At 36.9% G+C, this 22,144-nt stretch overlaps 1 protein-coding gene across 1 annotated transcript in view; it reads right to left on the reverse strand.

Moving 5' to 3' along the window:
- Positions 1–22,144, reverse strand: part of LOC108701858 (potassium voltage-gated channel subfamily H member 8) — a 224,621-nt gene that overhangs the window by 39,501 nt on the left and 162,976 nt on the right. The window contains exons 8-11 of the mRNA XM_041577236.1: positions 13,401–13,658; positions 9,952–10,151; positions 6,904–7,153; positions 4,649–4,863 (exon numbers count right to left, since the gene is read on the reverse strand). Coding sequence (XP_041433170.1) covers positions 4,649–4,863; positions 6,904–7,153; positions 9,952–10,151; positions 13,401–13,658 — 923 coding nt within the window. The remainder of the gene's footprint in view (positions 1–4,648; positions 4,864–6,903; positions 7,154–9,951; positions 10,152–13,400; positions 13,659–22,144) is intronic.

Below are 22,144 nucleotides of genomic sequence, written 5' to 3' on the forward strand. Positions count from 1 at the left end.
AGCTGACATAAGGTCACCCATTCCGATAAGAAGAAAAGAGGTTCGGCCTAAATATTCGGAAGGGTTTTTTTTACAGTGACAGCTGTGAAGATGTGGAATTCTCTCCCTGAATCAGTTGTACTGGCTGATACATTAGATAGCTTTAAGAAGGGGTTGGATGGCTTTTTAGCAAGTGAGGGGATACAGGGTTATGGAATATAACTGGTTAAATCAGTTTTAAAAAGCTGTAATCAAATTCAATTCAGCTCTTATTTGCATATCTTGAGCCAATTAAATAGCTTTAGCTATAAAGGAATAAAAAAGAGTGCAACCTATAATGCAGTTGGTAAATCCACAAGCCTATGACTGGTTGCAAGTTTATAGATTTAGGGGCCGATTCACTAACTTCGAGTGAAGGATTCGATGTTAAAAAACTTCGAATTTCGAAGTTTTTTTTGGGCTACTTCGACCATCGAATGGGCTACTTCGACCTTCGACTACGACTTCGAATCGAAGGATTCGAAGTAAAAATCGTACGACTATTCGACCATTCGATAGTCGAAGTACTGTCTCTTTAAAAAAAATACTTCGACCCCCTAGTTCGCCATCTAAAAGCTACCGAAATCAATGTTAGCCTATGGGGAAGGTCCCCATAGGCTTGGCTAACTTTTTTTGATCGAAGGATATTCCTTCGATCGTTGGATTTAAATCCTTTGAATTGTTGATTCGAAGGATTTAATCGTTCGATCGAAGGAATAATCCTTCGATCGTTCTATCGAACTATCTGCGCTAAATCCTTCGACTTCAATATTCGAAGTCGAAGGATTTCAATTCCTAGTCGAATATCGAGGGTTAATTAACCCTCGATATTCGACCCTTAGTGAATCGGACCCTTACTGTTTACTGCACGGGATCCATTTTATGGAATGCTCTGAGATTCTCATAATTTAGTCTGTACACCTATATTTAAACATGAAGCATTACAAAGCCATTTAAGAGTTTATTATTCCTTCCCATCATCTATAATCATGGCACGATCCAGTTATATATTATGTGGTACAGCTTTAAAGCTACTCATATGAGAGTATGAAGTATGAGCGTCTGTGGATTTTCGAATACAGCACATTCCTAATATTAGTCTATCAGCCTTAAGAGCAAGACAGCCCTGCTAACTGCTTTCAAAACCATTGCTATAGCAACACATACTGTACATTTGCAGCTAACTCATTTCTAAATGTTTCTTGGCATCATGGGGAACTTCATTTGTACAGCCCTAATAACAACGGTTCATGTGTTTCTTTTGCTGGCAATACAAACCAACACTGCAGCAAGCAAGGTCCTTGAGTATATACACCATATTCTAACATTGTTTTTCCTGAAAACTATATATTTTCTGTAGCTCTCTGCACTTCAGGTACTGTCAGCATGTGCTGCACTAAACAGCAAGTGTATTTCATGCTTCACAGAGCTGAATAACTATAGGGATTCTTAAGTTCCTTTTTGGTATTCTGATTCTTGCTTATTTGTGGTCAGTCTGCCTAATATCAGCAGTGTTCCACAGCATACCTATAAGCATAAGAGATCTTTTTTGAACTCTGCAAAGCATGAGTGTGTGTTTTATACTGTTTTTATTACATTAAGGATATGAGGTATCTGGAGGTGCAGAATATCAACATGTTGTGCATTCAGCTGTGTACAAAACAATATGTATCTCCAAATGTCTGCAGTGTGTATCTGTGATTGCTTGCTTAATCCTGGTTAGCCAATATTATGACCATCATTTTGCAACTAAAAACTACTGTTTTCGAAAATGCATGCACGTTCACAGATACTAAATGCTAATGAAACAGGGGACCAGGGAATTTACATTGATCAATGCCCTCTCTTTTGTATGCTTGTAGCTAATTTGCCCAGGTTCCATTGTACATGTATATTTTACTTAGCCATGGAGTGCTCTCTCAACTCCAATTTTGTGTATTTCTGTACTTTAGCAAAGTCATTCTGCAGAAAGAATGGCTAAACCTCTATGTGGTTGTAACCCACTGTCACGTTCAACACCCTAAATCCAGAACCAATGCTAGGCTCCCTGGTCTCGGCTCTTGTTTCTGCCCTTAACAGCCGCCTTTCACCTTGGGAGGAGCTAATTGGATGCTGCCAGGTCTTATTAAGAGCCAAACTAAGGGTTCTGGACGAGCAAAGGGGCACGATCGTTCACCAAGGATACTGGATGGAAGACAACACAGCTTAGAAGACAGGCCAGACAGACAGACATAATCAGGCACACTGGGCCAGCACAAGCAGAGTTCACAAATAATCAGACAGGCTGAGTGGGTGCTGGCAGAGTACAAGGAATGGTCAGACAGGCTAGGATCAGGATTGGAGAGTGTAGAATAGTCAGACAAACAGGCAAGGGTCAAATAACAGAAGATCAAGCAGGATTCATGTAGAAATAACACCCAGGAACTAACAAATAGAACCTAACAATGGGCAATGTGTTCAATTCAGCCATCCCTTTAAATACCTTTTGAATTTTGCGCCAAGCACGATGACGTCATCAACTGGCACTTAAAACCCAGAAGTGCGCTCCATAGGAAAACCGGCAGAGGAGGAGAAAGGCAACACACGGCGGGCGCCCCCACTGGAGACGCGGCGGGCGACCCCGCCAGCCACTAGACCACCAGGGTAAGTCCTTATACCCCACCCCAACAGCTAATAGCGGAGAAGGATCAAGCCTGTGACTGAGACCAATAGCCAGGTCAGGAGACAATTTTTCCCAAGAAATATTACCATGTAGGTAGGTGCCAACCTCAACAAAATAAAATTGAAGGCAAATAGTTAAGACCATAGGGTTAACCTTGATATAGTATCGTGTCTTGGCAATTATAGAATCATAATTTTGTTTTTGAAAATATATGCACTTGCAAAGATAGTAAATACTAATGGAACAGGGGACCAGTGAATGTGCATTGATCAATCCCCTCTCTTTTCTATATGCTCAAGTAAACTATATGCCAAGGGCTTACCTTTTAAAATATATGAGTTCTGCCTTGTTGAATTTAATTCTCCCATAGGTAAACTACTAAACAATAATGACAGTCCACTGGCCAATAGGGCATGATAAGGAGTAAACTAAAGTTATTAAAGTCAAAAAAAGTAAAAAGTAGCAATGTCAACCATTGTTCATTTGCACTGTATATGTGACACCTGTTTAATTAGAACAATAAGTGTATATATGTTAAAGGGGTTGTTCACCTTTCAGCTTTTAATGTAGAGAGTGCTGAGAGTTCTGAGACAGTTTGAAATTGTATTTTATTTTTTGTTATTTGTGGTTTTTGCGTTATTTAGCTTTTTATTTAGCAGCTCTCCAGTTTGCAATTGCATCAATCTAGTTGATAATGTCCAATTACCCTAGCAACCATGCATTGATTTGAATAAGAGGCTGGAATATGAATAGGGCAGGAATAGAGAAATCAATAATTGAGTGTTTCGTTTTTTAGATGGGTTCAGTGACCCCCATTTCATTTGAAAAGCTGGAAAGAGTCAGAAGAAAAATTATTTGCAAAATAATTAAAATACTATAAAAAATAAATAATGAGGACCAATTGAAAAGTTTCTTAGATCTGACCATTCTATAATATACTAATAGTTAACTTTAAGGTGAACCACCCCTTTAACAAGAAACTAAAATGTAAGACTGACTGCAAATCTAGCCAATTCTATTTAAAAATAAAATTAATCCCCCTCTGGAATAGCAGGATTTTTCAAATTACAAATAATTTTTTATTTTTGCCATTTTTTTAGCTGCTCGCATCGCAATCATATCCCCCACATACCTGCTCATGCTGCAACAGTGCGCAAAACCTTCAAGGCTGTGGCCGTCTCTTCTTCTTGGCCCATCTGCTAGTCCTGCCCACCTACCAATGAAAAACTATTAGGCAGTCTTGTTTACAGACGCCTGCTAGATGGGCCTCACCATCACTCCCACCGTCACTGCCTACACGTTTTTCATTGGTAGGCGGGCGGGACTAGCAGAAGAGGCAGGCAGCCAATAAGAAGAGATGGCCACGGGCCGTGAAGGTTTTTGCGTGCTGCTGCAGCATGAGCAGGTATGTGGGGGATATGATTGCGCTGTGAGCAGCTAAAAAAATGGCAAGAAAAAATTATTATTTGCAATTTGAAAATTCCGTCTATTCACTCCCCAAAGCCAAAGGGGGATTAAAAATTTTGACCATACATCCCCTTTAATTATTTTTGCTAGTAAACTTCCCTGAAAAAGTGGCTGAAAGTTTTAAAAATATTTCGGTTCACGAAGGAAGCACTGTTGCAGTTGATAATGGTCCATAGAATATTTTTGCAGGATTGTTGTTTTTTTTCTAGTTAGTTGATAATTAATTTTCTTTTGCCTGCTGCTTGACCAATATCCTGCTGATGATGTCAGCAATTTCACTTTAATGAAGGCTCACAGCTGCAAAAGCTTGATAAAACCATACCAAAGGCACCCGATTTCTATTAGAGAAATGTACAGCAATCAGAGCTTTTTTCATCTCTGTGACCTACATAGGGAAAGTTTTTTTTTTTTTTTTTTAAAAAAACTGATTTTGCAGAAGGAAGACATTTATCAGCAAATTCATAGCATGCAGCCCCCTCATACAATATATGTATTACTCACATCTGCTTCGCTGCCCTCACGGAGATTATAGGTCAGATCATGCTGGATCTCAGAAATGAATTTCTGGGAATATTCTGGATATAGCTCTAGAACTTCCCGCAGGCCTTTCAAGCTGATGTACTGCAGATCACAGTAGGTTAAAGCTTTCACATTGGCATTGGTTTTAATCACTTGATATTTGTTTAGATTGTCTGAGCCAATCAGATCTCCCTTCCCTGGAAGCAAAAAAATAACAAAAGTATGATGAGCAGTGATGGGTGAAATTGTGGAATTAATGTAAATAATGGGTGAAAAGTGGCTTCAGGCTGTAGTAACCCACCGTGAACAATCTGATCTGCTTTTAAACAGGCAACTAGCACTTGCTATCAGCTAATTAATTCTATGAGTTAGTAGAGCTGGTGCAAACTTTGTGGTTTTTAATATGCAGGTATTACCTCATACAGTGGTATCACTAGCAAATCATTTTTCAGGCCCCCAAAATGTCTAGAAGTTTTCCTGTTTTACCAATATTTATTGATATTGTATATAAATTAGGGCCTCATGGGGCCCCTATACCTTCCCTCTGCAGCCGCAGGGTCTGCTTCCTCTATAGTTACTCCCCGACCTAGGGTTGCCACCTGGCCAGTATTTTACCGGCCTGGCCAGTAAAAATGATGGTTGATTCCAATGTTATTAATAGGCAAAAAAGATAAATACATAGGAAGACCTGTATTTTTTCCAGAAAAGGTGGCAACCCTACCCTGACCTCATAGCATAATATCAGTTCTATATAAAATATAAAGTATGGAGACTCCGCATGCAGAGAACACACCTAATATCAATGTAACATATGTGTTTTGATTACCACTGTCCTCTTTAGGAAAACAGCAACCAAATGCCTTTCCTGTCAGCAGGTGCTTCCCATTCTGGTGTCATTAAAAGAGTATCGCTCTGCAATGCTGGGATTGAATTCAGAAGATGTTCTGGCTGCTACAGTGCAGCACCCTTCCAACTGGAAGCCCCTGCTGAAAAGGAACATTTCTTGGAATAAAATGTATCTCCCCACCAGGATCAGGTTCTTTTATGTAAAGGGTAAAACTGCTTATCTACACAATGCCATTAAACCTGGGAGAATTTTCAATCAAAGATGCATAAAGTATTGCTTTCATTAATTCACGAAATGGACATCAATTTAGCTTCCAAAGGCTACTATCAATAGATTTGTGGCTTCATCTCCATAAAAATTCCATAACAAAAACATTAATGATACACAATTTCCATAGCCAACTTATCTTACCATAATTATTTACACCCTAAGATTATATCTCAGGATAAACAAACATGCTTATTGTTAAACCTTTATCAAGCAGTGAGTATTTGTGCATTCCAAATGATGTACTATTATGCTACAATCAAAAATAGCAAATTCGTCAGTCTACTTTATCCTATGCAAATCTATTTTTGAATAATTACATTTTACAGACCACTTCAATCAGAATACTGGAGTCTAGCCCAGTGCTTGAGTCTGAGATCTAATCTAACCCAACACAGTAAAATAAAATACCCGCCCATAATTTGGTTATCATCCCCAAAATTATACAAAGACATAGGGTCACATGCTGTATTTCTTTTATTTTTTGCAATTTGTGCTTCATAGAAATTGCTAGAAACCTTTCAGATTTACTTATTTGTAGGGTAAGCCCCCCAAATTTTACAGAAGACCACTATTATTAAAAGGCATGATTTAAGAGGGAACAAAAAAGATGCAAAAAGAGATTCATGTCATCAGGCTTCTGCTGCCAATCCCTATTTATTGAAGGCAGATAGAACAGAATAACCCATCAAGCTCATTTTGTTTGTCTCTCACTCTTGCCCTCATCCTCACCATGCCCATTAAAAAGCCCCATATAGCATATGATCGCAAATGGTGGTGTTCTTATTTTTTAATTTCAGTTCCTTTAGAATTGACAGAATTTCTATACTTGGGGAACTCTTTTTCTCATCTACAGTTATACATAAAGGAGGCGCAGGAGGTGCTTTATCATTTTCCTTTTTATGACCTCCAAGGTACTTTTGGTGTAGCCTATAAAGATTCTTTGGGATTTTACTGAGTGGAAGCAAACGTAGCAGCTAGCCTTTAGAAGCTGAAATAGAAGCATACCCAGAAGAAATGTTCGGTGCAAACAAGCTGTGCCATCATACCTTCCTGTATATGTTTTAGGCTTCCGTTAAATGAATACAAGTTAATTGTTCCCATTATAGTTCTTTCTACTTACCCAGGATGGCCAGCACTGTGTTGTCTCTCAATACCTCCATGGAACCTGAGCATACAAAATATATGGCTTGTAGGGCATCCCCCTGTCTGATTAAATACTCCCCGGGGGCAGAAAATGAAGTTTTGATGCTTAGAGATAGGGAACGCAAGCAGCCACGACTGGCGGACTCAAAAATTGGCAGCTGTAAGATCTCCTTGTTCAGATGCATGGCAACATCAGCTCTCAGCTCATCAGGAAAGTCTTTGAGAAGCTACAGGAGAGAGAAGAATCATTACAAAGCAAACAGCACCTAAGCTTGCAGCTCTGTTCAATTGAATAATGCAGGGAGATCATAATATAATCAGTCTGCATAACAAAGCATAACTCTGCATTGTAGTATGAAATACGATCATTCACTAATGACTTAAAATATATAATGGTTTAACTTTGTAGTAATACTTATACAAAAGTTGCAATCTCTTATTAATTCAGAAAATGTATATATTTATACAGTTACTGGATGCCTTATCTGAAAAACCATTATCCAGAAACCCCCCAATTACGGGAAAGCCGTTTACCAGGGACGCCCATTTACTAAAGGTCAAATTTCAGTGGTATTAGAGCTTTTTGAAAACAGATTAAACCCTATTTCTCTTGAATCAAGAATGCCATGAAAGTTAATAAAAGATCCCAATACAAAAAAACAAAATAATGCTGAACAATTTGAAAAAAATACAAATACGTCTAATACCTATAAAATTTTGGATTTTTCAGTCAATTACTAGCGAAAAAAATCCAAAAACTTCTAAAAGCCTAAATAGTTAAACAAAAAGGTTCAATAGGATTAGCGCAGCTCCCATTGACTTTTATGGGACCTCGACAACTTTTACTTGGCACAGTTTTGTATAAGAATTTTTCATGTTCTTTACACTTAATAAATCTCAAACTTTTTGAGAAATAAAAAAACCTTATTTTTATTATTATTCGTAAAACAAAAGGAAATCCAAATTTTACTAAAGTGGCCCCATAGAGTCCACATAAGCTAATATTAAAACATTATATCCTTCTTTCTGTATTAATAATAATATGGGATCCGTTATCCGGAAGCCCATTATCCAGAAAGCTCAGAATTACAGAAAGGCGGCCTCCCATAGACTCCATTATAATCAATTCGTTTTTCAAATTTGATTTCCTTTTTCTGTGTAATAATAAGACAGTAGCTTGTACTTGATCCCAGTTAAGATATAACTAATCCTTATTGGAATCAAAACCAGCCTATTGGCTTTATTTAATGTTTACATGATTTTCTAGTAGACTTAAGGTATGAAATCCAAATTACAGAAAGATCCATTATCCAGAAAACTCCAGTTCCCACGCATTCTGGATAACAGGTCCCGTACCTTGTTCTTGATGATAACTAAGCTGCATAAATCAATATTGGTGGTAAAACAACATATTGTGTATAATTCATAGTTACATAAATCGGGTTGAAAAAAGACAAAGTCCATCAAGTTCAACCCCTCCAAATGAAAACCCAGCATCCATACACACACCCCTTCCTAGTTTCACATAAATTCTATATACCCATACCTATACTAACTATAGAGCTTAGTATCACAATAGCCTTTGATATTATGTCTGTCCAAAAAATCATCCAAGCCATTCTTAAAGGCATTAACTGAATCAGCCATGTTTCATGTTTTTAGCAGACTAAATTACAGAAAGATCCCTTATCTGGAAACCCCCAGATCTCAAGCATTCTGGAAAATAGTTCCTATATCTCTACTATACCTCTCCTAATATACTTTAAAATATACAGCCTGTATGAAAGAGTTATCTGCTTTCTGCTGTCAAGTTCTATATCTCACTCTGTGTATGGAGAAGGCCCAACTTATTTCTCCAGTTTGAGTTATTAACTCATTCAGGCTTTACAAAATAATGTCAGGAAATGCCAAGATTGTATTTTATTTGGTTTACAAAGTGCTTTTCCAAGCAGTGAAAAAAAGGATGTTTGTTGAATAATTGACACCTTGCTATTAGCTAAAAGTGTCAGGGGAAATTGCAAGCTTTCAAGACTACTTAGATTTCTTCATCAAGTATGTCTTGTATAGTAAACATGATAGCTTGTAATTACCTCCAGTAAAAGGCATCACATTTTTGGCAAATAGTCTACAGCCCTTTGCTGCTTTCTTTAGCACCATTCACCTTACTTGATTTTAACCTTAGTTTAACCTTTTTTTAGAACTTGGATATCTTCTAAAACATTGTGAGTTAATGGAGTACCGAAGTGACAGGTGCAAAGTCTTGAATTTCTCTTTAGAGAAACTTGATAGATCAACACATACTGCTAGTTGGCAGGGTTAGTAGCGTATGACAATAGCTGCTTCTGTTGTTCAGAGATCTCCGTGGATACATTCAGCCTCTGGCAATTGAAGTTTCTATTGTACTGTCTTCAATAAACACAGAGGAATTACATGGCCTCTACATGCAAAGTCTTTCTTCTTATCTAGCAATGGGAGTTTTCTGTTCAAAAGAGCATGATTTTGCCTTAGATAAATAATCTTGCCTGGTCCTGCGTGACTTCACTTAGTCCAGTAGAAAAAGCTAACAAACATCACAAGTTTTGTGTAACATGGGTTCCACTATTATATGTTGCAGCATATGCTTAATAATTTTAAAAATCATGTAATTATCTTGGAAGCTTGTTAGAACTTAAAGCCTCAATCTCCTTTTTGCACAATGAACTCTGTACAGCGAGAAGAACATTTAGGGGTAGATTTATCAAGGGTCGAATTGAAAATTCTAATTTTTAAATTCTAATTTTGTGTTTATTTTAGTGTCATTTGACTAGGGAACAGTCCCAATTCAATTTGAGTTTAAAAAAAATTCAAAATTGGAATTATGAAATTTATCATGTACTGTACCTTTAGGAATTTGAATTAGACTATTCGCCATCTAAAACCTGCCGAATTGGTGTTTTAGCCTGTGGGGGACACCCTACAATAATTTTGGAGTCGTTTGGTGGACTTTTGGTGGAATTTTCATATGAGCCATAAACCACATTCCTACCTCATTAGCATCAATGCCATTGTTGACTGACCACGTGGTCTGGAAACATTCTAGCATCCTTTGTTTAAGTTGCTTGGGCATACGGTGCACACGGATAAAATCCTTGAGGTCTTTGGTACGAGTATGGTACAGAGACCGTCGGGAGTACATCCTCTGAATGATGGCAGTGACATTACCAAAGACCACTGCATGCATGAGTGCTAAATAAAGAGTAAAGAGTAAAGGCTGAGTAAGACATGGAGTAAAAGACAATGTGCAAATCTAACTAAATGTGTGTGCTGTTTAGCTACAATAAAAAAGGAAATAAAAAATAGATCCTACATCTAATGGATGGATGACCTGGTAGATGAGCTTAAACATATACAGATGGAAGAAAACGTTCTTGATGCATTTGGCACACACAGCATTGTAGAAAATATACAATAACTTTGCAATATTATTTCCTGACTGAGAAACATTTGTAAGAAAAATGAGACATGATGATCAGAGAATATCTTTTATAGCAACTTTCACAAAGCGTTTCCAGCCTCTGACATTATATAGCAGGAGATAAGATTTGCTCCATGCTCCTAAATATAATGGCATGTCTAAGCGTTTATGTTTCAGAAAATGGAATTTAAAAAAAAAAAAAGAGTGTACAAATGAAAGACTGAAAAACAATGTGACTGGGCTGTTATGCACCGAGAATGAGCACAATGGACCCCTGAGTCCTCTCAACTGGGAGGGAATAGCTTTCTGCCTGCGATAAATCGTTTACCAATTACAAGCACTGAACAATATTGTAGACAATATACCTCTATTCAGAATTTCAAGTCTGGAACACACAGCTGTATATATATATATATATATATATATATATATATATATATATATATATATATATATATATATATATACACAGTCCAGTAGTGAAAGGAAGCACACACCGCATAAAAGAGTAAAGAAAAAGGGAGATATGGAAAAAGGTTGGGGTCTGTTGATATTGAAAATTACTCATAATAATTGTCTGGATTTAAACTGTTCATTTGACTTGAGGAGATATGTTGAGTTTCCATATAGATATAGTTGAGATTGTTGTTTTTAACTAATGATTTTAGATTTTGCATGAAATAATGGTGTTTACTTATAATGTTTTTATATTTATTGCACATTGTCACTTTAGCACATTGAAACAATAAGAATTGGTCACACTGGATGATGACCCTCAGTGGCACATAGTATAATCAGCATATATTGCTATTTGATTTTGTTACATCTGCAGTAGGTACAGAATTTATTAACTGGATACTTTTAGCACAAAATATATTTATATCACTATGTAACATAATTTTATACAAAATATATTAGTGTGATGAGTTTAACAAATAGAACACTCTAAACACCTGATGTAAGACCAATTAAGTATGCATGGTGTGAAGGGAGTGTCCTATGTGGGTGGAGGGTATTTAAGTTTATTGGATTTTGGTATATATTTACATCCTGATGACGGTCCCTTGAGGTACCAAAACGTGTAGATGTTTATATGATCTAGTAAAGGACTTTTTAAAAAAAAAACAAAACAAAAAAACCTTTATGCTTCCTTTCACTACTGGACTGTATATTGAACTTGGTTAGCACCCGATGAAATTGCTTAATGGCGGAGGTGAGTGCCGTTAATCAATGCCTTTAAATATATATATAGATATATACTTATTAAAAGGGTTATTTAGGTAGGGGGGTAATTTATCAAAGTCTGATTTTATCTTAACATTTTTCTGCTACAAACTTCCATCAAACCCACTCAGGTTTTTTACACTTATTAATTATAAAATTTTCTGGAAAAATTTGCTTTGCGGGAAAAAATTTGATTTTCCCACCCTTGGTAGACGGACTTGGTATTCGACAAGCTGGGTGAGTCTTCAGGTGGGCTTTAAAGGTTTGGAGGGGGAGGGACTGTCTGGTCTATGGGCAGGGATGGGAGGGGCCGATATGGAGATATGGAGAGTGGCCTGGAAAGGAGAATTACGTTAAGTATGAAACTATTCTCCCTTTTATTATGCTTTTTTGCCTGAAAACAAAAAATCATTGATACTTCTCCTATTGACTTATATGCAACCTTGTCAGGATTGAGATGCCTGATTTTCTAATTCAGACTTTTTCATCCTCCGGGTTTAATAAATTCCAAAAAATCATGATTTTTTAAAAGTCAGATTTTATAAAAAGAAAATCACAAACCTTTCAGGACTTTTGCATTCTGAGTTAAGTAAATAACCCGCTTACTGTTAAAAAGGTTTGTGTATTAAGTCAGCATAAAATCACATTGATGACAAATGTAGCAAATTAAACTTCATTCTAGGTTTATGACATGGTGCTCCGAATTATAAAACAATGAGATAGAAAACCCCCAGCTTTTATAGTTATACATCATGTTTCTGAGAGTACAGAGCTCCGCAGGCAATCTGTACTGCTATTAAAGGAATTGTTCAGTATAAAAATAAAAACTTGGTAAAATCAAAAATGTTTTCAATATAGTTAGTTAACCAAAATCTAATCTATAAAGGCTGGAGTAACTGGATTTGTAACAGAACAGAACACGACTTCCTACTTTGCAGCTCTCTTAGTTTCCACTGATTGGTTACGAGACAGTAACCAATCAGTAACTTGAGGGGGGGGCACATGGGTCATAACTGTTTTTGAATCTGAGCTGCATGCTAAGAATCAATTGCAAACTCAATGAACAGTTATGTCCCATGTAGCCCCCCCTTATAGTCACTGACTAACTCAGAGTTACAGAGCTGAAAAGCAGGAAGTTGTGCTCTGTTCTGTTATGTCACTCATCCAGTCACTCCAGTCTTTATACATTACATTTTTGCCTAACTAACTATATTAGAAACATTATTTATTTTGCACAGCCTATCTATTTACCCATTTGTTATTTTTACACTGAACTGTTGCTTTAAGAAACTACATAGTTGTTTATGTGACCCCATGTGTCTATGTAAAGATGCACTTTGGGAACAATGACAGTCAGGGGTCTCCAATTTTTTTTCCCAATGATATACATTTAGATCTACACGTGTTTGGGAACCACATAAAGAGCAAAATGTTTCCTAGTGGTTGCCAAATCAGTGTTGTGATGGGTAATTTAATAGCCCCATGTTGTCTGAAAGCTTGCTCGGTTGTATACTTGTGTTGTTTAATCCTCCAAAACTTGACATCAAGCCTCCTTTGAGGCTACAGGGAGCAACATAAAAGGGAGAGGCGAGCAACATGTTTCTTGTACGCTTATGCTTGGAGATCCCTAGTCTAAATCAATAAGGCAACTTTAATTTTATTGTAAGTGTGGGAAAGACTGGCATTTCTTTGCTTCATACCATGCCAATAGTAAACCACCAAAAGACCACAGAGCATGTTTCCGAGCATGAGATTTGTTTCTGGATTGTAAGATTTATGTATGCATTCTGACTCACCTCCAATCAGCATAGTGCAGATAGAGAAGATCTTTTCTGCATCAGTATTGGCAGATACATTCCCAAAGCCCACACTAGTCAGACTGCTAAGAGCAAAATAGAGTGAGGTGATGTAAGAGCTCCGAAGGGATGGTCCACTAAATTGTGTTTGGTTCCCCCCGTGGCTGTCATTAGAGTGGATGTTGCTATTGGTTGAAAGAATTTTCTCTACTGGAGTGTATGACAATCCCAATCGTTTGGAAAACTCATGCAGCCACCCTGGAAGAAGAAATATAATGATAAAGAGAATGTACACTATGTCTGTAAGCAACAATTTTTGAACATGACTGAATATGAGAATATTACTTGTGACATTTGTTAAAACTCTATCCACAAAGCATGTCAAAGAATTTATTGAAGGTGTTACTCTATGTTATGCTACAGGGCTGTATTAGTCCAAACAAGAGACATTTGACTACAGTATAAATTTTGGTTCTATTATTGAGGCAGACTTGTTCCAGTTAATCATTAGTTCATTGTCATCTTTGTATAAAAGGGATAATATGACAAAACAACATTTTTATCACATTGTGTTATTAATATGATTCAGGGAAAGGGGTAATTGTAAATGAAAAAGTGATAAAGGGACAAGCCTCATACATAAGCTATAAATATTTCCGAACACCCCTTCTAACTTACCTGGAAATATCCATAAGAATGTACAAAAGTTATAATGTTTTTTTTAAAACACTATATATATATATATATATATATATATATATATATATATATATATATATATAAAAAACAATATGTGATACAAAAAAGTGGTAACATTTTCACAACTTTTGTTATTGTTGATGGCAATACTGATCCAAAATGCATCACAAGTCCTCATTTTTTTGTCTACAAAAATATACAGTTTATTTACAGTTATCAAACATGGCTTTCCATGCAAGCATTTTGGCTGCTTTTCTTGGACTAAGGTCACATGAGGTAACTATTTTGCAGTGATGAATGTGATACTGGCAGCTGACTCACACACACATACACACACACACACACACACACATAGCAAATGTCAAAAAAAATCAGACAAGTCCTTAATAAATAGATAAATAGGGAGATATCAATGACAAGGAGGCAGAAAACATGTGATAAGACAAGTGAGAGACTATTCAGGCATGGAAGGAATTAATTATGCCACATTACTAAATAGATATCAGTTGGGAATCATCTAGCTTGAGGAGTCTGCCTTTATCAGTCAGGATAAATGTTCATGTAAATCTCTATAAAACAAACCTTTATATTAATATTTTCATCCCTTGCTATCTATGCTCTGGGGTTATAATTAAGATAGCACACAACTGTTTGCTGTTTTATAAATATGTAGGGATCCATAAGGTTAAGTTCCACTATGGCCTAAAAATCCCACAAGTTGGAAATTCAATGCTGTGGCCAGCTAAGTGTTGGACCTAAATTGTATAAGGAAAGGGGAGTGAGTCCTTTGTCCCTGTGCAGTGAGCCCTGGCAGATTCTAGATTTGGTCAGAAGGTGTCACTATTGAGCCATTTCTTCAAATAGCTGAGCTGCCATGTTCTCAGGGTCAGTCTTCTTCCTGGTTTCACTCCAGTCAGGAGTGTATGGATTGTAGCAAAGATATAGGGGCTTAAGGAATTAAGAGGCCGGTGAACGGCTTGACCAGACTTTCTGAGCTTGACCATGGAAGGTTTAGAGCTCAGATGCAGAGGAGAATGTGACAGGAGCTCCCTGAAAAATGATTCCTATGACAGAGGCTGGGATGTGATGAGGCTCCGGATAAGTGTTGGAACCAACCTGAAGATTTGTATGAGATGCTGTGGATACCTGTACCAGTTCTGTGTGAGCCCTCAGTGAGTTTTTGCCCGAGGAAAGGGTATTGAAGGATCCCAGCATGTACTTCCTATGTGTGGATAAATTGTGCTCATTAATCTGCTACATGGGAGCTACTGCCTCTTTCCAAAGAAGAGGTATAGTGGGTAGGTAGTGCTACCTGGGGTAAAGAGCTCTTGGCATTGTGACTGTGTGTCCTCCAGGAGTGGAATGTGGGACTGTGTCCTGGGTAGAGATTATGCCAGTAGCTAGAAGACCACACGGGTACCCCAGGACACGGTTTATATTGCTTAAATTGCTTGTGATGTAATCTTGCCTTTTCTTTACTCCTATATGAAGTTTTATTTGTTACTGCAATGGTGTGGTTAATCATTTGTTCTTAGAGGGGCCACCTGTAGGTGTAGCCCCGGATCCCACTAGGTGGAGGCACTGCCATAGAGAAATTACCAGTACCCTTTCATTTAGCAAAAGGGATTCATCACCTGTGGATGGTAAAATATTAATGGTGTACATCCTATGGTACAGGGGGTGGCCAAGATGGGGTTACAAATATTTAATATATTATTATTATGTCCATTAAAGGAAAATATATGAGAGAAACAAAAAGGGCATAGTTTTGGTTTTCGTACACATTCAGTGTGTTATTGCAATGCTTTCTATAGGAGAGCTCCATGAGGCAGGGACTTTAGGAAGAAGAGTTCTAGAACTCCAACTGAAATTGAACTGAACATTAGTGCGGCTGTGTTTATTGTCAGAATAGATGAGGAATGAAATGCTTATAGGGACAAACTTTATTTAATGCATAACTGAACTGGAAGCTAAAAGAGGGATATTTGTAGTATTGGGATGGAAAGTGGATTATAAGCTTTATTAAAGCATAAAGGTAATGACAGGTTTTGTTAGAGTAGTCGTTCCCCAAAAATAGTGTTATAAAGTAATGTAAACTGCCTCTTGGTTCCCTGCATTATTATTTTTAATATAGTTCTAATTAGATCCATCACTGTTCATGTGCAATAAATCTGGCCCACACAGTCTAGTAGTTAATTGTGGTATCAAAGTCCAAGGAGACTGTCTTGCCCAAGGCTAGAAGAAATTGGTAGCTGAACCTAAAATACAGATTCAGTGTGCAATGACTTCATCACTGATCCATTCTTTTGTCCCAGAGTGCTCATACCTCCACAGAAAGTAGAGCACCTGTCCCCTCACGAATCCAATCTTTATTCATTCTGCACTGGGAAAAGCCTCGCTGTAACTGGTACAAACAATGCCTTTGTAAAGCCCATAGCACAAAAACAAAGTCAGGCACCGATTGGGCAGCATTTCTCTTGCTTTAGCCCTGTAAATAATTTAGTGCCATTGAAAAATATTCACACTGGTGACAAAAGTTCTCATTTAAATAAAAAACAAAAAAAACAAACAAAATGTTTTTTACAAAGCAGTGAATTATTAATGTTAGTTGTTTTATGTTAAAAAAGTCAGAGAAATTAAGAAAACTGTAATGTGCTGTTGGAAAAAATATTCAGTCATCACTATACAATTTATTATAGAGCCCCCTTTTGCAGCAATTAAAGCTCCAAGTCTTTTGGGGTAAGTATATGACAGCATTGAATACTGTTTGGGCCATTCTTCATGGATCCATGTTGTTTATTATATTGAAGGAGAAAGAAAGGTAAAATACAAATAAAGTTGTATAGATTGCCCATGAAATGAGAGAGATACTTGCAGGATTCCTTGCTCTATACCTTTTCCCCCCTTTCTGTAATCCAAATTTTTGTAGGGAGCATATAAAAGAAAATCCATCTCTCTCTCTATCCAAATCTGTTTTAATAGGCCGCGCACATGCGCAGTAAAAATTTGGTAAGCCCTGCGCATGCGTACAATATCCATTTCTTCCCCCATGCGAGCGGCGATATTGCGTTCAGGTGGTACAAGGCAAAGGGCAATGGCAATGGGGGAGGACTAAATTTAGCGCATGCGCACCTCAGACAGGGACGGACACGCACTCGGCCAACATGTCGGCCACAATGGTTGGAAAAAGCAGAAATTTCAACGGGACGGTGTGAGTGCAAGAGATCGAATTGGGCAGTGAAAGTAATGTGGTTCAGGAGTGGAGCACCCAAGCAACATTTAGAGTTAGGTTTAAAAAATTACCTTTTCTTCTCCTTTAAAGTATGGAATTCATTACACAGAATATTTCAGACTATTCATTTTCATAAAATATGAAAACAATGTCACATTAAAGCAGCTAATTTGGTAAAAATATTATAGAGAACAAACCTGCCATCTGTAAGATTGTAGATGTGTGTGTGTGTGTGTATATATATATATATATTAAACCATGCAAATTAAACATTGCCTATTCACTTGCATCATTGTGCAATGTTTAATACAGTTTTAATACAGATTATTAAAAGTAAACCATGAAGACAACATCAATTCTAGACTCTTAATGAGCATAGGCTTATATCACCCCTTTAAATTGGATTTAATTATACAATTCCCATTGCTGAAATGTTACATATTTTCCATATGAAGACGTTTGTGATCCCAACAAAAAAACAAACTGGAATTTCTAATTCAATAAATTGCAACAGAAATTTAAGTGAGAAATAAGTCTCAAAGTCATGGTTTCACTGGAAAGAGTAACATGATACACAATAGCTTTTTGGCTGATCCCAGGCACAGTGGCCCCTTTCTAATTCTGACACCCCAAATGGCTCTTCAGTACCTTCCAGGTTCTACAGTAAATATTTTTATTAAGAATAAATGTACATAGATTCGTGAGGAGGATCCTAAGTATTATTTGTGCTTTTAGAGTGAAATCTATATCAGATGCTGCCAGAGCATCTCATTATATTATAAATCAGATCAATGATTAATATTCAAAGAAATGAAAGAACTGTTTTACAAGTAAGTACATTTCGGAATATCGGTTTCATGCACAAACAATGTTCATGTATAGAAAGCAGAAGGTAGACAATTGCATTTTGGTACAATTCATGGCTTGGATAAATAGTGTATATTCTAAATGGCCAGGGACTTACAGCTGTTGAAACAAAAGCTTGATGCTTGATTCAGCAGGCAAGTGGTATAAACCGACTGCCCAAATTTGCCTTTATTGTATATTGGGTTTCAGTATCAGTTAGGGTTGCAACTTTTTCCCTGTAATTTTTTTTACCCTATTAGTGACATTGGCATCATGTGTTATTTTTACCTACCAACAGTCAACGACCTGTAGTCCATATCTGATACAGTTTAAAAACTTTCTCAAGCTCCAATTCCACATTTAAGACAACAATAAAAAAAAAAAAGTTAGTGCGCCTAGTAGGTAAAATTATGACCATAAATTAAAAATGGAACAGTATATAAACATGGTACAAATAAAAATCTAACAATCCTGAACATGTTAGCATTGTCCAAAAATGACAGCTGCAATCTACATAACAAGTTTTCTTCACCAAGATTCTAAATAATCTAGGGGCAGATTTATCAAGGGTCGAGGTGAATTCAAGGGAATTTTCAAAGTAAAAAAATTTGAAATTCGATGTAATTTTTTGAATAGTTTGACCATGGAATAGGATATTACAACTTAGAATTTACTTCGACTTTGATTCCAAGTAAAAATCTCTCGACTATTCGACCATTCGATAATCAAAGTACTGTCTCTTTAAAAAAACTCTGACTTCAATACTTCGCCAACTTAAACCTGGTGAAGTGCTATGCTAGCCTATGGGGATCTGCCAGAGCAATTTTTTTTGTGTTTGAAGGAAAAACGTACGATCGTACGATAAAAACGTTCGAATCGTACAATTAAAAGTACGATGGGAGTACGATCATACTACGATCATAATACGATCGTACGATGAATAAAATCCTTCGACTTCAAAAGTCGGAGGATTCTATCCGATGTTCGAATTTCCACTTTGAAATTCGACCCTTTATAAATCTGCCCCTAGGTGTGAATTCCTCCTTTAGAAGAGCTATAGTCTACGGGAAGCTTGTTGTCTAAAAAAAAAGAGAAATTGTCCTGGGGTATCATAGGTAACGTTTCATATAGGTAACGTTTCATATATACTGTTACATGTAATAGTGTATATGAATAGTGACAGCTGTGGTTAAGGGAGTTTTGATTGCTGGCCCTAACATCTATACTATTTGAGAAGTATTGGGACTTGTTGAGAGGTTTTGGTTTGATGAAGTCAAGCAAGTACTCATTTTTTTAGGATATCTTGGAAAACCCTTAGGGCAATTTTTCATCGAAAGGTAGGAAATCATTAAACTAATTTAAACAACAATAATTGCTTACCATTCTTGCGTAAAAAAAAAAGGGTGTCACATGGTTTTTATAGAATAACTAAATCTCTCCAAAGAATCAGGCTAGGAATGCTACATTATGTTTTAGAGACTCAGGCAGGAAGTGATGTCACACCAAGCTAATACTGCAGCTGCTATCCTAAACAAACAGAGAGCTTCTAGAGCTTTTAACTCAGGTATGGTAAAACATTCTACAGAATAAATATAGCATTCTAGCTTGTACTATTGCAGCTAATTTATTGGCAATAATATGCCTCCGTAGCTTTCCCTCTCCTTTAAGTGAAAAGAGATGGATCCCTTTCTATACATTAAGCTTGTCCCCCCTTAAGTTGTCCTTTAGCCAATCCTTAAAAACATTTTGTTTCAGTCGGCACCTTACCATGCCCTTGTTGCTACAGGTATGAGATCCCTTATCTGGAAATCCGTTTACCAGAAATCTCTGAATTATGGGAAGGCCACGCAAAAAATGTTGATTTAAAATTAATTTCGTTTTCTCTGTAATAATAAAACAGTACCTTGTACATGATGGTGACTAAGTTGCACAAATACATGAATGTGGCAAAACAATTGTATTTATGTTTTCTTTTTTTTTTCCAAACGTAAGACTCCTTATCTGAAAAGCTCCAGGTCCAATGCATTCTGGATAATTCCATACCTGTAGTATATAATGGCAAATGATACAAAAAGTAGTGTACGATGGCGATGGATCCCTGATTCAGTAATTTTATAACAAATACACATAGCAAGCTGCATTTGAAAATAGTGACCTTTTAAAATGTATATAATTTAAATACTTGTCAAAAAGTATTTTTTATCTACTTAAGAACAAAGCATATGAGCTGCGAAATATGTTTTTGCTATATAAATACATGTTAATAATAATAATATTTATGTGAGTACAGGTATGGGACCTTTTATCCAGAATGCTCGGGACCTGGGGCCTTTCGGTTAACGGATCTTTCTGTAATTTGGATCTTTATACCTTAAGTCTGTTGGAAAATTGTGTAAATATTAAATAAACCCAATAGGCTGGTTCAGCTTTCAATAGTGATTAATTATATCTTAGTTTGGATGAAGTATAAGGTACTGTTTTATTATTACAGAGAAAAAAGAAAAAAATTGGATTATTTGGATAAAATAGGGTCTATGGGAGATGGCTTTTCCGTAATTCTGAACTTTCTGGATAATGGGTTTCCGAATAACGGATCCCATTCCAAGGATTTCATCTCTCTCATCCACATTTTCACCAGTTACCATTGTAATTTCTGTATTTATTATGGTAATGACTCAATAACAATGACTAAAATAAAGTAGGCTGTTGGACAGGTGACAGCGGAGCAATGTGTAATCTTTGTGGATTGAACAGAAAGCATCAACAGAGCAATAGTTAATAAATTATTCCCTTGTATAAAAAAAAACAAATTGCTTTTTGCAGGAGGAAATTTTTATAGTATGTACTGAAATCCCAAACACTTGGTAATGACAAAGTCATCTTTTCAATATATCCTGCTGCAAAGAAATGTTGTGCTGTAAAGAAATGTTGCTTCCATATACTGCTGTACTTACAAGAATGTATTGTGCCATACAGGTTTTGTATACTAAAAAATGAAATGTAATACTCTAAAGTTTGCCATAGACGCACAGATTCTATCGTACGAATTGAGGATTCGTACGATTTTCGGATCGTGTGTGGAGAGTGCCGATATTTTTCATCTTGCGGAGATCGGTCATTTGTTCAGTTGGTCAGGTTTGATTTTGACCCGACCGATCCTGCCGGAGCCCATTGCGCATCGTAAACGATATAGCCATGCTCGTTAATGGCATATCGGGGGAAAGATCCGCTGGTTTGGCGATGTCGCCAAACGAGCGGATCTTTGCGTCTATGGCCACCATTAGCTATTTGAACATGCCAGACCATTATCATTGTTTTCTAATCTAGCAGCAGAGGTTAGTTTCAGTATAACACACAAGAGTCATAAATAGCCTGTAAAATATATTATTAGAAATGGTGCTTGGTGATCTCATCAATTAAAAGTAGCATTTACCGTATATATTTGAGTATAAGCTGAGTTTTTCAGCATCCAAAATGTGCTGAAAAAGTCTACCTCGGCTTATACTCGAGTCAGTGGGCAGTAGCTGAGATTGCAGTAATTTTTAATCATTCCTATACCAACAGTTCACTTGGGGAGAGACTGCAATATCACACAGCGCCCTCTGTTGGTTATATGAAATAATAACAGTGACTACAATATCACACAGCACCCTCTCTCTGTTGGTTATATGAAAGAATAACAGTGCACCCTCTGTTGGTTATATGAAAGAATAACAGTGACTGCAATATCACACAGCGCCCTCTGTTGGCTATATGAGGGATTAACAGTGATGGCAATATCACACAGCGCCCTCTGTTGGTGATACGATAGATTAACAGTGATGGCAATATCACACAGCACCCTCTGCACATGGTAGTGGGACAGTGGGACAATGCACACAGTAATCCGTTTGGCAATTCTGTCACCATCAACTTTGCAAAGAAGTCCGGTTGATCGCGGGGGTGGTCGCTTTGGTGGAATGTGCGC

Source organism: Xenopus laevis, chromosome 9_10L (genome assembly GCF_017654675.1).
Source record: "Xenopus laevis strain J_2021 chromosome 9_10L, Xenopus_laevis_v10.1, whole genome shotgun sequence".
Lineage (NCBI taxonomy): Eukaryota > Metazoa > Chordata > Amphibia > Anura > Pipidae > Xenopus > Xenopus laevis.